At 30.3% G+C, this 12,991-nt stretch overlaps 1 protein-coding gene across 7 annotated transcripts in view; it reads right to left on the bottom strand.

Annotated features, from left to right (window-relative positions):
- Positions 1-6,112: 6,112 nt before the first annotated feature.
- Positions 6,113-12,991, bottom strand: part of Letm1 (Leucine zipper and EF-hand containing transmembrane protein 1) — a 43,793-nt gene continuing 36,914 nt past the window's right edge. For 3 of the 7 annotated variants that reach the window (XM_080174754.1, XM_080174753.1, XM_080174755.1), the window contains exons 15-22: positions 10,431-10,530; positions 9,901-10,112; positions 9,525-9,629; positions 9,054-9,105; positions 8,477-8,614; positions 7,937-8,133; positions 7,293-7,688; positions 6,113-6,953 (exon numbers count right to left, since the gene is read on the bottom strand). In XM_080174754.1, coding sequence (XP_080030880.1) covers positions 6,882-6,953; positions 7,293-7,688; positions 7,937-8,133; positions 8,477-8,614; positions 9,054-9,105; positions 9,525-9,629; positions 9,901-10,112; positions 10,431-10,530 — 1,272 coding nt within the window. In that variant the 3' untranslated portion in view covers positions 6,113-6,881. The remainder of the gene's footprint in view (positions 6,954-7,292; positions 7,689-7,936; positions 8,134-8,476; positions 8,615-9,053; positions 9,106-9,524; positions 9,630-9,900; positions 10,113-10,430; positions 10,531-12,991) is intronic. The other 4 variants (XM_080174756.1, XM_080174758.1, XM_080174759.1 and 1 more) reach the window with 4 other exon arrangements.

Raw genomic sequence — 12,991 nt, 5'->3', positions numbered from 1 at the left:
TTGCACTCGGCGCGGACACAGTCATTGCCCTATAGCAACCTTTCAATTCCGCAAAATTAGAAAAGATGAGAAAATTTCACATAAATTAGATTACAGGCATATTTGCATATAAACATGTACACATATGAACATTTTATTATAGAGTATATAAACAACTAGTTATAGAGTATAACTTAAATGCTATCATTATTATCGCCATAAAAAATATGGTCATCATAATCATATGAATTTTGTTAAATTGCTAATATTCAACTACTGAAGCTAAGCAGAATTGATTGTGCATCCTACCATAACAGAGAAGATTATTAGTTATAAAGTACAATGCAAATTTATAAACTTCAACAAAAAGCCAGAAGTTATGATAAGTTATTCTTATTTAAAAAGTTTAAAACTATAAATAAAAAGAAAGACAAAAAAAATTAGGTGTTTAAAAGAAAACAAACAAAAAGCTACCTTAGTCTATTGCTTTAAAAAACACACGAAATATGCCCTTAGTACAGGTATACAAGTGTACATATATTTTTCACAGGCGGGCGTATCCCTTAGTCCCGGACTTCTTAGTATGAAAAAAAGAAGAAAAACGGCCGTCACTTATTAGTTAAAGTCAAAAAAGTGTGAAAATATATTTAAAATGGATATTTGTAATAATCGTTTCACTTTTTAAAATTAAAATAACTTACTGTAATACAAGCCAAAGTTAAAAGTTAACTTGAAAATAGTTGTAATCCAAAACATAATAGAGATAACATTGGTAGAGCTACTAAATATACAAACATCCCAATAATAAATGTCTCCGTTCATTCTAACTGTAGAGGTATTAGTTTAAAAAGGTTATCAATGCCGTGTAAACATAAAGAAACCTTTTTTCTCTCAGACAATAAAGTTACTAGTTGTATTAGTAACTTCTTAAATAAATCACCTATTATTTCTGACAATAGCGTCTAGTGTACCTGTTAAAAACCGTTTATTCACAATGATTCTGATAGATAAGAGATTAAATTTTATAATGTTCAGAAAAGTATGGATGATCAATCTAATGCCAAGTCCTCTATCATTTCTATAAGTAGCATATTACAAAGATAATTTCATACCATACGTAATAAATGTAACATTTTTAGCGTAATAACTTCTAATTTCTGTTTCCTATTTACGCTAATAAAGATAATTTCTATTTCATATTTAGTATACACAAATACCACACAGCATGATAATCAACCAACCATACAGAAATATTATCAATATCAAAATTTGTTTTTATATTAAAACATAACAAACTAATTGGTTTCGAAATATTATTAAAGGATCTTTTATTCTAATATCAATTAGTTTAATTGGTTTCTGTATTCAAAATATTATTAATGGATATATAATCTTAAAACAAAACAAATAAACTGGCTTCAAAATGTAATTGATTGTAATTCCAAATGGTTTTTAAAGTTTCTAATTATTAAAATAGTTTTAAAATTTGTCTTTTTATCTTTCTAATTCCAAGATTAAAATAGATTCAAAGGTTGATCAAGTTTTTACAATAAGTTTACAAACAGCAACCCGCGCATTTATTCTTTTCAAGATTTCCCAAATTTTACATAAAATAGCACCTTTACGCACAATAACGACCTTTTTTAAAATAAAAGTATAAATGAAAATGCATATTAATGTATATTAATAATATTTTTAAACTAAGAAGTCCAAAAAATGCCAAATTTTAGCCCCCTTATTTTCCGTTTTTTTTATGTATGCACTATGCTAAATAGACCGCCCGAAAATCAAGGTTCACAAAAAGTTAATTGTTTTATTTCTATTTCACAACAAATTCGACACCTGAATAAACTTTAAATATAAAGAGCTATTTTTCTAGCAAAATGATGTAAATAATGAAATGATATGCCATCTTTCTAGACATAAGGTCAATGTAAAAGTTTAATTGTATAGTATAAACTTGCTAACATTCTATCAAGCGTTTAAATAAACCTTGTTTTTGCATCATTTAAAGATTGCCGTCTATTTAGAATTTAAAAAGGTTACCATTCTCAATTATAGCTTATGTTGAAGGTATAAAGTAGTTATGCTATTTTTTGTACTCTACATGAGCAAATATCTTAAACTATCTTTACTCATGTGTAGCGCATTCCTTCTACATTAAAAGGTTTTTTCTAACAGAGCACATTTTAATCAATAACGTAGCTGCGCTACCTTTTTTAGTCTTCAAAGAAAGATATATTACACCAAATTATAGGGTAATTCTTCTCCTGTAATAGAAGGTTACAACATAATAATAAAAAAAGTAAAGTTTTTTTACTCCTTTAGCACAACATATTATAGTCATAGAATAGCTACGCTAATATAAAATAGGTTTTATATCTGCAAATTATGTGGTTACATATATCCAACAATTTTGGAATCTAATGTTAATGTTTTTATTCAAATCTCCTTAAAACAGTGTTTTAATTACTAATCTACTTTAAAACCGATACCATATTGAAGCTTTCAAGTTTTTATGTTTTTTAATTATCAATCTAAATTACTAAACCAACAAAAATATCTTATTGTTTTTTTTGAGTATGGGTTCAAATATGTTTTTATCTTTCTTGCAAATATTTGGTAATATTTGCTAATTTCCTTGCTTATTATATTATACTAGCGGCTGCGCCCCTAGCATCTAGTGGTTTCTGTCTTCAAATGGATAAGGGAGTGTCAGAAAAATAGCCTAAAACCTTCCCAAGTCTGAAATCTTAGAATAAAATAGCCTAAAACCATCCCGGGTTCTATAAGAAGATTCCATATAAAGGAGGATCTTATTGGTTCAGTGGTTAGAGAGATACTTAGCTACAGACAAAAAAAGCTTTCTACTTTATATAATAGGATTATAAAACAATGGTGATTGCGCCTCTAGCATGTACACAAAACCAAAGGTTGTGCTGTTTTTCTTGCCCTTTTGCGGGGGAAGATTTCTCCAGTATAATATAAAGGTCCATAAAAATTTTATCATACTTAATTAAGGTTCACTTCACCCTTTTTACGTGGTATAAAGTAATTGCCTTTTTGAGGAGGGGGAGAAATTTCTCCACATCAATTAGTGTATCAATAATCAAAAATAGTGTATCTTTTAATGCTAATAATCGAAATTATATTTGAAGTACGAGGTTTCGTGATTATAACATACATATCTATACATATTAACTCAAATATATTGTATAGGTTTCTTATAGTATACCATTATTGATCATTTTGTTTAATAGCTAACATAATAATGGTCAAAAGTATTACTTACAGGATCAACACAACACAAGTCATTAGTTCTGTGTAACTTTGCTTTTGACATCTATTCTAACAATACTTTCCGAAAATAACACTCCTTATGTATAACAATCATTATGTGAATTAATGTAAACTACGACACACTGATGTTCTATTTCAATGGAATGATATTAAAAGGTTTGATTCCCTTACTGTTGAATCAAACAAACGTTTGTAAGTATAATACATTATTGTTCTCTTTCATAGAACAATGATAGTATATGATTACATAGTAATGGTATAGCTTCCTTACTGTAGGCTAAACTAAATAATTGTTGTTCTCTTTCATAGAACGATGATAGTATATGATAATATAGTAAAGGTAGCCTTCTTACTATAGGCTAATCTAAGTTATTGTAAAAGGTTTAGCTTACCTACTGTTAGGCTAAACTAAAAATTAATGTATAATACATTGTTGTTCTCTTTCATAGAACAATGATAGTATATGATTATATAGTAATGGTATAGCTTTCTTACTGTAGGCTAAACTAAATAATTGTTGTTCTCTTTCATAGAACAATGATAGTATATGATTATATAGTAATGGTATAGCTTTCTTACTATAGGCTAATCTAAGTTATTGTTGTTCTTATTCAAAGATAGAACGATAATGATATAGTAAAAGTTTTAGCTTATCTACTGTTAGGCTAAACTAAAAATTAATGTATAATACATTATTGTTCTCTTTCATAGAACAATGATAGTATATGATTATATAGTAATGGTATAGCTTCCTTACTGTAGGCTAACATAAATAATTGTTGTTCTCTTTCATAGAACGATGATAGTATATGATATTATAGTAAAGGTATAGCTTTCTTACTATAGGCTAATCTAAGTTATTGTTGTTCTCATTCAAAGGACAATAATGATAGTTTAACATTGTACACTAAGTATAGCTTTCTTACTATAGGCTAGCTTAAATTACTGTTGTTCTCATTCAAAGGACAATAATGATAGTTTAACATTGTACACTAAGTATAGCTTTCTTACTATAGGCTAGCTTAAATTACTGTTGTTCTCATTCAAAGGACAATAATGATATTTTAACATTGTACAGGTATAGCCTTCTTACTATAGGCTAACCTAAAAATATATAGTTCTCACCTTATTTTATATTTTTGTATGTAACTAATTTTCAATTAACAACAGTTTTTCAAAATCATTTTTCTTCCACCTTTTACTATTAATTAGCAATAGTATATTTTATTTTTTCTTCATTTTAACAAGCCCTGGAAAATTTATGAATTGTTTTTATATAGGCAAATTTAATTGTTTCTATAAAATTTACTTTGATTATATGTAAATTCTCATCAATTGATTAATTACTTGTAATTTAAAACATTTCTACTTATGTAATTTTAAATAATATTAATTGTAAATGTTAAATTTATTTTTTATGATGATTTATTGTTTGATATTAAAATGTGATTGTAAAAATGACATCTTATGCATAAACTACTTTTATAAAGATATTTTTCAGTATCCTTACACCTGACGAACTGCGGAACAATTGAAGCTAATCCAGCAGTTGAAAAAAAACATCCTCCTTATCCGAAATACAACATCATAGTAATCGCAGTATTACTCATCAAATAACATATTTATGTTCTAATATCTAAATTATTATTAATATGTTAAAAGCGATCCCTTGATTACCTAATCATCCCTGGAGGGGGTAGTATGTTGCAAATATATTTGCATCATTGCAAAAATGTACAACCAGCTCCACGTATAGTGAAGCGCACATTGGTATTCAAGGCTTTGCTTTAAAGCAGTCATTATGTAGTTATCATGTATTAAACATCATGCAATAAGTTAAGAAAATAAAGGTATAATATTGAGTTATCTTTTGTATATAGTAAAATGTATTTTGGTATTTTGGTTATACAAAGTGTTAAAGAGAACAAAAATGTTACACACTCTTTTCAAGAAGACTTTCTGAATGTCGCGGATTGGCCGGTTTTAAGCTATTCTTTCCTAATAGAGGTTATGAGCAAGTAATGATATGTGGCATGATATATAAAGACTAACGATTATAAATACATTAAGGTAAGATGATAATCTGCTAGACCAAAATTTTTAAGAGCAAAATCCGGTTGGCTAAAATTATACCAAAATAGTAATAATAAACTTTCACTTTTACGATTTTACTGATTATAATGATATTAATATAAAAAGGTAATATTTAAGAACCATAGGATGTTTCATTTATTCACAATGTATATCCTCTCTGTTTAGAATCGTGAATGTAAGTAATACAAAACAAATATAGCTAATTTGCCGCTATCAGTGTTCTTTATTAAATGTCGTCGCATTTTATTTTTACTCAGAATAATTTCTGTACTTTATATGGCCTGACGTCAAAGCTATCTTAAAAAAATTTTCCCAATGAGGCTTAATAATTTCAAATTGTGTCGGTCTACATAAATGTACATTTGGTTGAATTAAGACAATACAGTAATGGTAATCCCATATATCCCCGATTATATCAAAATTTCATCTTATTACATGGACTAAATTGGTGGTTAAAAGTTAGGACACTGTTATTTAGTACAAACCAATCAAGATTTAATTTAACCCCCCCCCCCCCCCAATTTTCAGGCTAACATGTAAATGAGCGTATAACTTAAGTTACCACTATAATTTAGATTTTACAGCATTGTCCTATCCCTCCCTAAGTCTGATATTTACCTCGCTTCTTCCTTTTTTAACTCTCCCCAATCTTTATTTTCCTTTTCAGTCTGTTATTGCTTCGCTACAAGAGAACATAACTGTCTTTGTTACGTTATAATTCAAATAGAATTTGATTAAATTTTTTGAATAAACATAATTTTTATTTGTAGTACGAAGAAAACATGAAAATTATAACAATCTTAATTGGAAGGCAAAATTTAACAACTTTTAGAAAATAATAGTATTGATTTTGTTATGTTTCAGTTTTACAATAAAAGGCTAAATAAATATATAACTAGTCGTTCATTATAAAACTACTAAGCAAAATGTATGACAAATTTTTGACTATTAAGAATGTAAATTAATTTTAATAATTTAAATTAATGAAGCATTTATTTAACACAAAAGGAGAAAATTGATAAATTTTGTTAAAATGAAATGCTTTTAATAAAACCCTACTTTTACATTATAAGAATCAAATATATCAATATGTATTATATCATTAGATAATAAATATGATTTTTAACCATTATAGAAATACATCCACAGCTCATATTGGTTTTAGTCATACAATAAACTAAACAATTATAAAAGAAAACAGAATACATAAGTTTTAGTTCCAAAAATGTAATGAAAAAAAATCTTAAAATTTTGGAAAATTGAAATTTATAATGTGATACAAATAATGAAATATTTTTAAATTAAACAGTAACAAAATAGTAATAAATTTCTCTGGTTTATTTATGAGACTATGCATGATTTTATTAAAATAATTTTATGATTTAATGAAATGATTATAGCAATTATTAAGTAAATATTTAAAATATATTGATTTTTTTCTCCAATCATGCAAAGTCTATTACCTATTACATTTATAAATAATATATTTCTGAATGCTTTAATGTTTCTCAGTGGTTTGTTCCGTTCTTCCATGGAACTTTCTCAGCCTTCTCTTCTGATTGAATAAGGTCAGTGTCATCCTGTAGTACAAAATTAATATCATATTTGACAAAGTGAAGTTTTTCTGAGCTGGATCTTTAAATCATTTCAATGGTGCGCCACATCGGGGTGCGCCGAATTTCAGCCAATCACAGCGCGGAATTTCGTAAAATGCTGTGCTCTTATTGGTGGAAAGTTGGCTCATCCCGATCTGGCGCACCATTGAAATGATTTAAAGATCCAGCTCTGATGTTCTAGCTCAGATTTAGAGACTTATCAATATATTATTTAAGGTAATTTCAAGAACAATCAATGTTTAACGTGTTTACATAAAAGTTATTTAGTGTCAAAGCTTAATAAAATTCTTTTTTTAAATTTACCTTATGGACATCATCAACTTCTTTGACACTATTATCCTGAGCAGCAGCTGTTGGTTCCTCAACTCTAGCGGTGGCAGCAGCTGAATCCTCCTGAATTCTTTTCTGCAGCACATCCTCGGCCCTCGCCAACAGCTTTACTTCAGGCTGCGACACATTAGCAGCCGCTAAAATCTTTTTAGCGCTTAGCGCGGCAAGTTCTTGTTCACGTGTCAACAGCGCTAAATCAGCGGCATTGCGCACTGTAGCAGCGGACAAACCTTGCAGCTGTTCTGCAGAAATTTTGCTGATGATCTGTTGTTGCGACTGCTCGGTGGGTTGAGGAATTTTTGGTTGGTCTGACGTGGATTTTTCTTGACTGCTGGCTGCTGGGGTATCAGCACTTTCAGATGTTGAGGTCTAAATAACAAAATATAAAATATAGGTACAATATCATTATTAATTATTTTAAAATTTCTTATACACTTTAAAGTGCATTTATCTTTGATCAGTAACAGAGATGGAAAAATGGAAGGAAGTGTAATACGAAATTTACTTGTAATTTTACCCCCCAAATTTTTTTTTGTCAAAAGTTATATCATAACACCCAATATGCAACAATATGCATTTTTGCTATAAAATTCTTTATATTAACTTAGATTAACTACCTGTTTTGCTGGTCTGACAAACAAATGCTGAATATGTTCTGGTGTGGAGCCTGCCTCCTCGCTCAGATCCTTGGCAGAGTCCACCAGCTCCTCCTTCTTCTTGGCCTCTGCCAGCTTGGCCTCCAGGGCCTCGGTAGAGGGTATCTTGCCCAGGATCTTTTCTATACGGCGCTCTACCTCCAACATTTCTTCCTTGCCTAAATTATTTTTTTATTAATTAAGCTTTAGATATGTTAAACATATTATGTTAGGTATATTTATGTTAAAAATAACGAAAGATTTTTGAAATTGGTATTTTTAACATTGTTCTATTTTCTATCATCAAAGCTTGTTATTGCTTTGGATGCTTTGCAATGGTCTTTAGTAGCATGACCGACAAACTGACGGACCGAGTAAATTGTAAACTGGATTCCTATTATAACAGGAAATCTGCACAAAAAACTAGCTCATATCTTATTCTTGAATGATTGAGGTCATTGCCAGGAAATATTCCATTTCTTACAGACAGACGGACATTTGGCTACTAAAAACTAAACTTACCTAGAAGATCAATGATGTTCTTGACTTGCTTGGTGCTGAGGTTGACATTGTCTCTGCCGAGAAGCTCAATAACTTTGTTAACATGTTCAATCTTTACTATTCCATCAGAGTCATCATCCATGCTTGCTACCACCTCCCCTACAATTAAAAAAATCTGTTAAAAATGCGCCAAAAAAAAACTGAGAAAAATATCTAAAAAAATCTTTTACATAAATATGCAGGGAAGGTTTTCGTCACTGTAGAAAAAAAATTTCGTAGGAATTGATCAATATGAACTAAGAGCTCTGAGTCCGTCGTTTTTTAAATGCTGATGTATCTTCTAAACGTAAGAAATTTTCTTAAAATTAAAATTAAGCTTAAAAATTTTTTTTTTGAAAGCTATCTGATTAATTTTATTTATGGCATCGTAATAGACAGCATTCTTAAAAAATTCGGATTATTTTATGATTTAACATTTTAATATACGTAAAAAGCTGTCTGCACCACGATGCTACACATGATTTTTCAGTATTGCTGAGAACCTATTCTGATCCAATAGATATTAATCGGTTTTTCAGTGTACTGGAAAAATATTTACCTATTCTTTCGAGGCGGGAAGTGTCTGGGATATCCTTCAGTCCATTCACAGCCTAAAAGTAAAATTATTATTAGAAAATAAAAATTAGATTAAAACAATTTAGTTTCAGATATAAAGATTCTTTTACTAGTAGTAAGTTTAAAAATCTAAAGTTTTTGTTTTAACTTTAAATATTTAAATGAAGTTGTATTGGAGCAGAAGAGAATATTAAAGACTAAGGTGGCTGGGACATGTGCTCAGAAAAGAAAAATAGGATTCCAAATAAAGTGCTTAAGATGGAACACCACTTGTAAACGTAGACAGGGACGACCAAAAACGACCTGGAGGCATAGAATGGACATGGGGGAGAAGCTGAAGCACATTCCAAGGACAGGACTTAATGGAGGAACAATAACATGGTGGCTGTATTATCTGCACTACATAGTCATAAAGAAAGACACGCCTGAACTGAACTGTTTAAGTGCTCCTTACCTGTAACAGTTCTTGAACAGTGACTAGATGACCTTCTCTGTCGCTGGCGGATACTCCAGCTGACTCCAGACGGTCAATCTGCTTCTCCAAGCTCTTCTCTCGAGCCTATAATTTATAATTTATGATGATTTCTCATAGTTTTGGTTAGTTTTTGTTGTAAGAAACAATGCTTTGGTTACAAATGCTACAATCCTTATAATAAAGTATTAGGATGTCTACTGTCTGTTTGTTTGTACCGAAGAATATCGCTAACTGCTTCTCCTTAACAGGGTAGTTACTCATGGTAGGTTTATAACCATTTTGGAGGAGGACACCATCACCCACCCAAGAGAAATCGCCCCCAGATAAAAAACTAGTAACTAAATATTGCACTGACCTCAAGCTTGCCGACAACATTATTGAGGTTGCTGAGCATCTTATTAACCCTGGTGAACAGTCTGGCGGCGCCCTTGCTCTGGTTCAGATGTCGTCTTCCGCTCTTCTCCGCAATCTCCTTCAGCTCTCCAAGATCCTCCTCGTAATCCAAGAGCTCTTGTCTCAGCTCTTGCAAGCTATGGTTCTCGACTATGTAGTCGCGACCCTTCTCCTAGTGGTACCACAAGGTCACATTATTATTATAAAATAAAACAAGAATAATTCTCGTGAAAACTGATGCATTTTTGAAACAAAAAAAGATTACTGCCCTTGTAAAGATATACAAAGATTTTTGGTAACGAAGATACACATACACACACAAACACACACACAAACCGATAAATTTTTTGAGTACCATTATGAAATGAGTCCAAAAAGACCATAGAAATGAGTTGTAGAAAAAGTCAATAATATAAGAAAGATCTTCTGTTCGGTTAGCAATTCATTTCTACGCTTAAGTATTTTTTATGAACAAAGATGTGATCCTTTCCTTGACGATGTCCTCAAGAGCTTTCTTAAGCGCGTTAAGATCCTCAGAAGACAATTCTTTGGAGATAGAACTGGCCTTGCCATCCTTCACCTTCTTCACCTCCTGAAATAATAATAAAGTTTATTAGGTGCTGCCAGGTACACCATAGCTTTGGAGATAGAACTAGCCTTGCCATCCTTAACCCCCTGAAATTAACAATAATTAGACTCATCTCGAATACGGGGATACGACAGTAGGGATAAATTAATTTTACCTCCAAATTACTTGCGGAAAAGTTTGAAGAATATATAGTGCCTCACTGAAATCCAAGCCAACAATGGTAGAACGAATTCATTACCTTTAGGTGAAAGTCTATTATCATATCTTTTTAAACAGATAAGGTTTAGTTTATGTGGAAAAGCAAGAATTTCATTTTTTTGCCGTGGGAAAAAAATACTTTAATTTTATTTTTTAACATCTATGTACATTTTGATTCAAGTCTTTTTCTTATCAATAAAAAAACATATGTATAGAAATTTGCAATTTTACATAACTTTTACCAGATTTATCTAGCTATTTTTGCATTAGTATTTATTAAATTAATGGCCATTATCTTCTAAATATTCATACCATATATTTTATAACCTTAAGTAAGGTAAAACAAAAAGTTGTTGATTTTTATCTTTTAAGAAAAACTACCATTAAGCGCGGTTATGTAACAATATTTCCTTTGTTACGTAAGTGACCTATAGGACTAACAAGAATGAAAACATTCAAAATTAGCATGGCTTAGCTTAGTTTAGCTATTAAGTTTATTTACATATATTTGAAAATTGAAACAAAACGAGAGCTTTTCATATAAAATCTTGTCAAACAAGTTAGTTTTCTGATAAAAAAGTAAATTAAAGAAAAGACACGCTTCTAGAAAAAGTCTGTTTTATCAAAACGTGAATAAAAATACATATGGTGTGTGTGTGTGGGGGGGGGGGGGGTAATTCAAGCTTGATAAGGGAAGGCAGATAAAAATACCAAGAGTTGTTTAAATTGGGCTATTAAATGACTGATTGTGCTGATAACAGACAATTGAAATTTGTCGTGGGTTATTAATTTTATGCAGCATTTAGAATATCTTATCTAAAGATTTTAAGTTTAAAAACACTTCATTGGAAATATGAACTTTAAGATTTTTTTCTTCATAATCTTCATTAAAAAATTATTGCAAATCCTGTAAATCTCGTTTAGACAAATTATCTCGGTAAGACGTACAGACATATCCAATTTCACAGAGTAGCTATGCTACAAAGTAAGGAAGGGACAATAAATTAATGGGGTTGAGAGAGTATGTGTCACAGTACAAACCATATTATCTTATGTTGTGATCAGAGTGGACAATTGGCTGTTTATTACACTAGTACCCAAAGTATTATAATAACGTTTTCTTATTTATTGGCTTGACAACTTTGGGGACTTGTGTATCATCATTGGGGATGTACATCAAATTATCGACCATTGTCTTATCCCTTTAGATACTTGCGTTGCGATAGTTTTATAACACCCACAACTTTTATAACATATAAAACTAGGTTAGATAAAATTATTATAACTTTAGAGAAAATATCAGGTAGATTATTCTGAAAAAAAACTTTTACTACTTTGGTAATGAGTCATTTTTTCTATTATCATGAACAAAGCCCTTGGTAGATCTCATAATTGTAAGGTGAAGGATTTTTTTCTCCCTTACAATTGTAAGATAAAACACGTAGTTATAATGTTTGGTTTTTTTTTTGGGGGGGGGGGATGAAGAGAAAGATTTATTTTCTATGGTACTCTCCAACCCTGGGGATTTTCAAAAATTTTAATCCTTTTACATAAAGTAGTAGGTATGATTTTTTGTTTGAACTTAAGATCTCAATTACTACAAAACTGATATGTTGTTTCTTTTTAGAGAAGTTTCATATATGTCCTAAGATGGTTTTACGCCATCTTATTTCGTAGATTTAAGCATTTTGATGGTCTTAAGCTATTTTCTGTCCTTTGATCGCATATCCTTAGATCCTAGAGGCCCATCTACAAGTCTATTTAAATAAGATTTAAGTTTTTGTCTATGGAGCTCTATATTTTTCTAAGATAGAACCATATAGAGTGAAATTTTGGATGCTGCTGAGAGTTGAATAGGTACATCCCTAAACTATGGTTGGCACTCAATTCCACATATAGTCATTTCCTCAGAGTTTTTTATATTTACAAAAATGACAGGGATCTAAAGAGATAAGACAATAGCCGTTAAATAAAGGTAAATCCTAATTAATGATACACAAAATTACCCCTTTATTAGATTACATTTTAACTTTTGACTTTTGAACACTCAACTTGATGAACCGACCAATTAAATTAAGTAAAAGTCCAAAGGGTTTGGTACCCAAGAAAAATAAAACTTTAGGGACTAGTGTAATAAACAATGTACAATGTCCACTACCTACCTAAAGTTTTATGCTGTTTTAAAAAAATACAGTCTTGATGATTTAAATATGCGGAAGTAAATACACAACTCAAGATATGTATGTAACAAGGAAGCTGGCCCGAG

The sequence above is a fragment of the Acartia tonsa genome, chromosome 10 (genome assembly GCF_053477335.1).
Source record: "Acartia tonsa isolate MP-2025a chromosome 10, ASM5347733v1, whole genome shotgun sequence".
NCBI classification, from domain to species: Eukaryota; Metazoa; Arthropoda; class Copepoda; order Calanoida; family Acartiidae; genus Acartia; species Acartia tonsa.
Note: the sequence above shows the minus strand (reverse complement) of the source record. Positions and strands in the feature narration are given on the sequence as shown.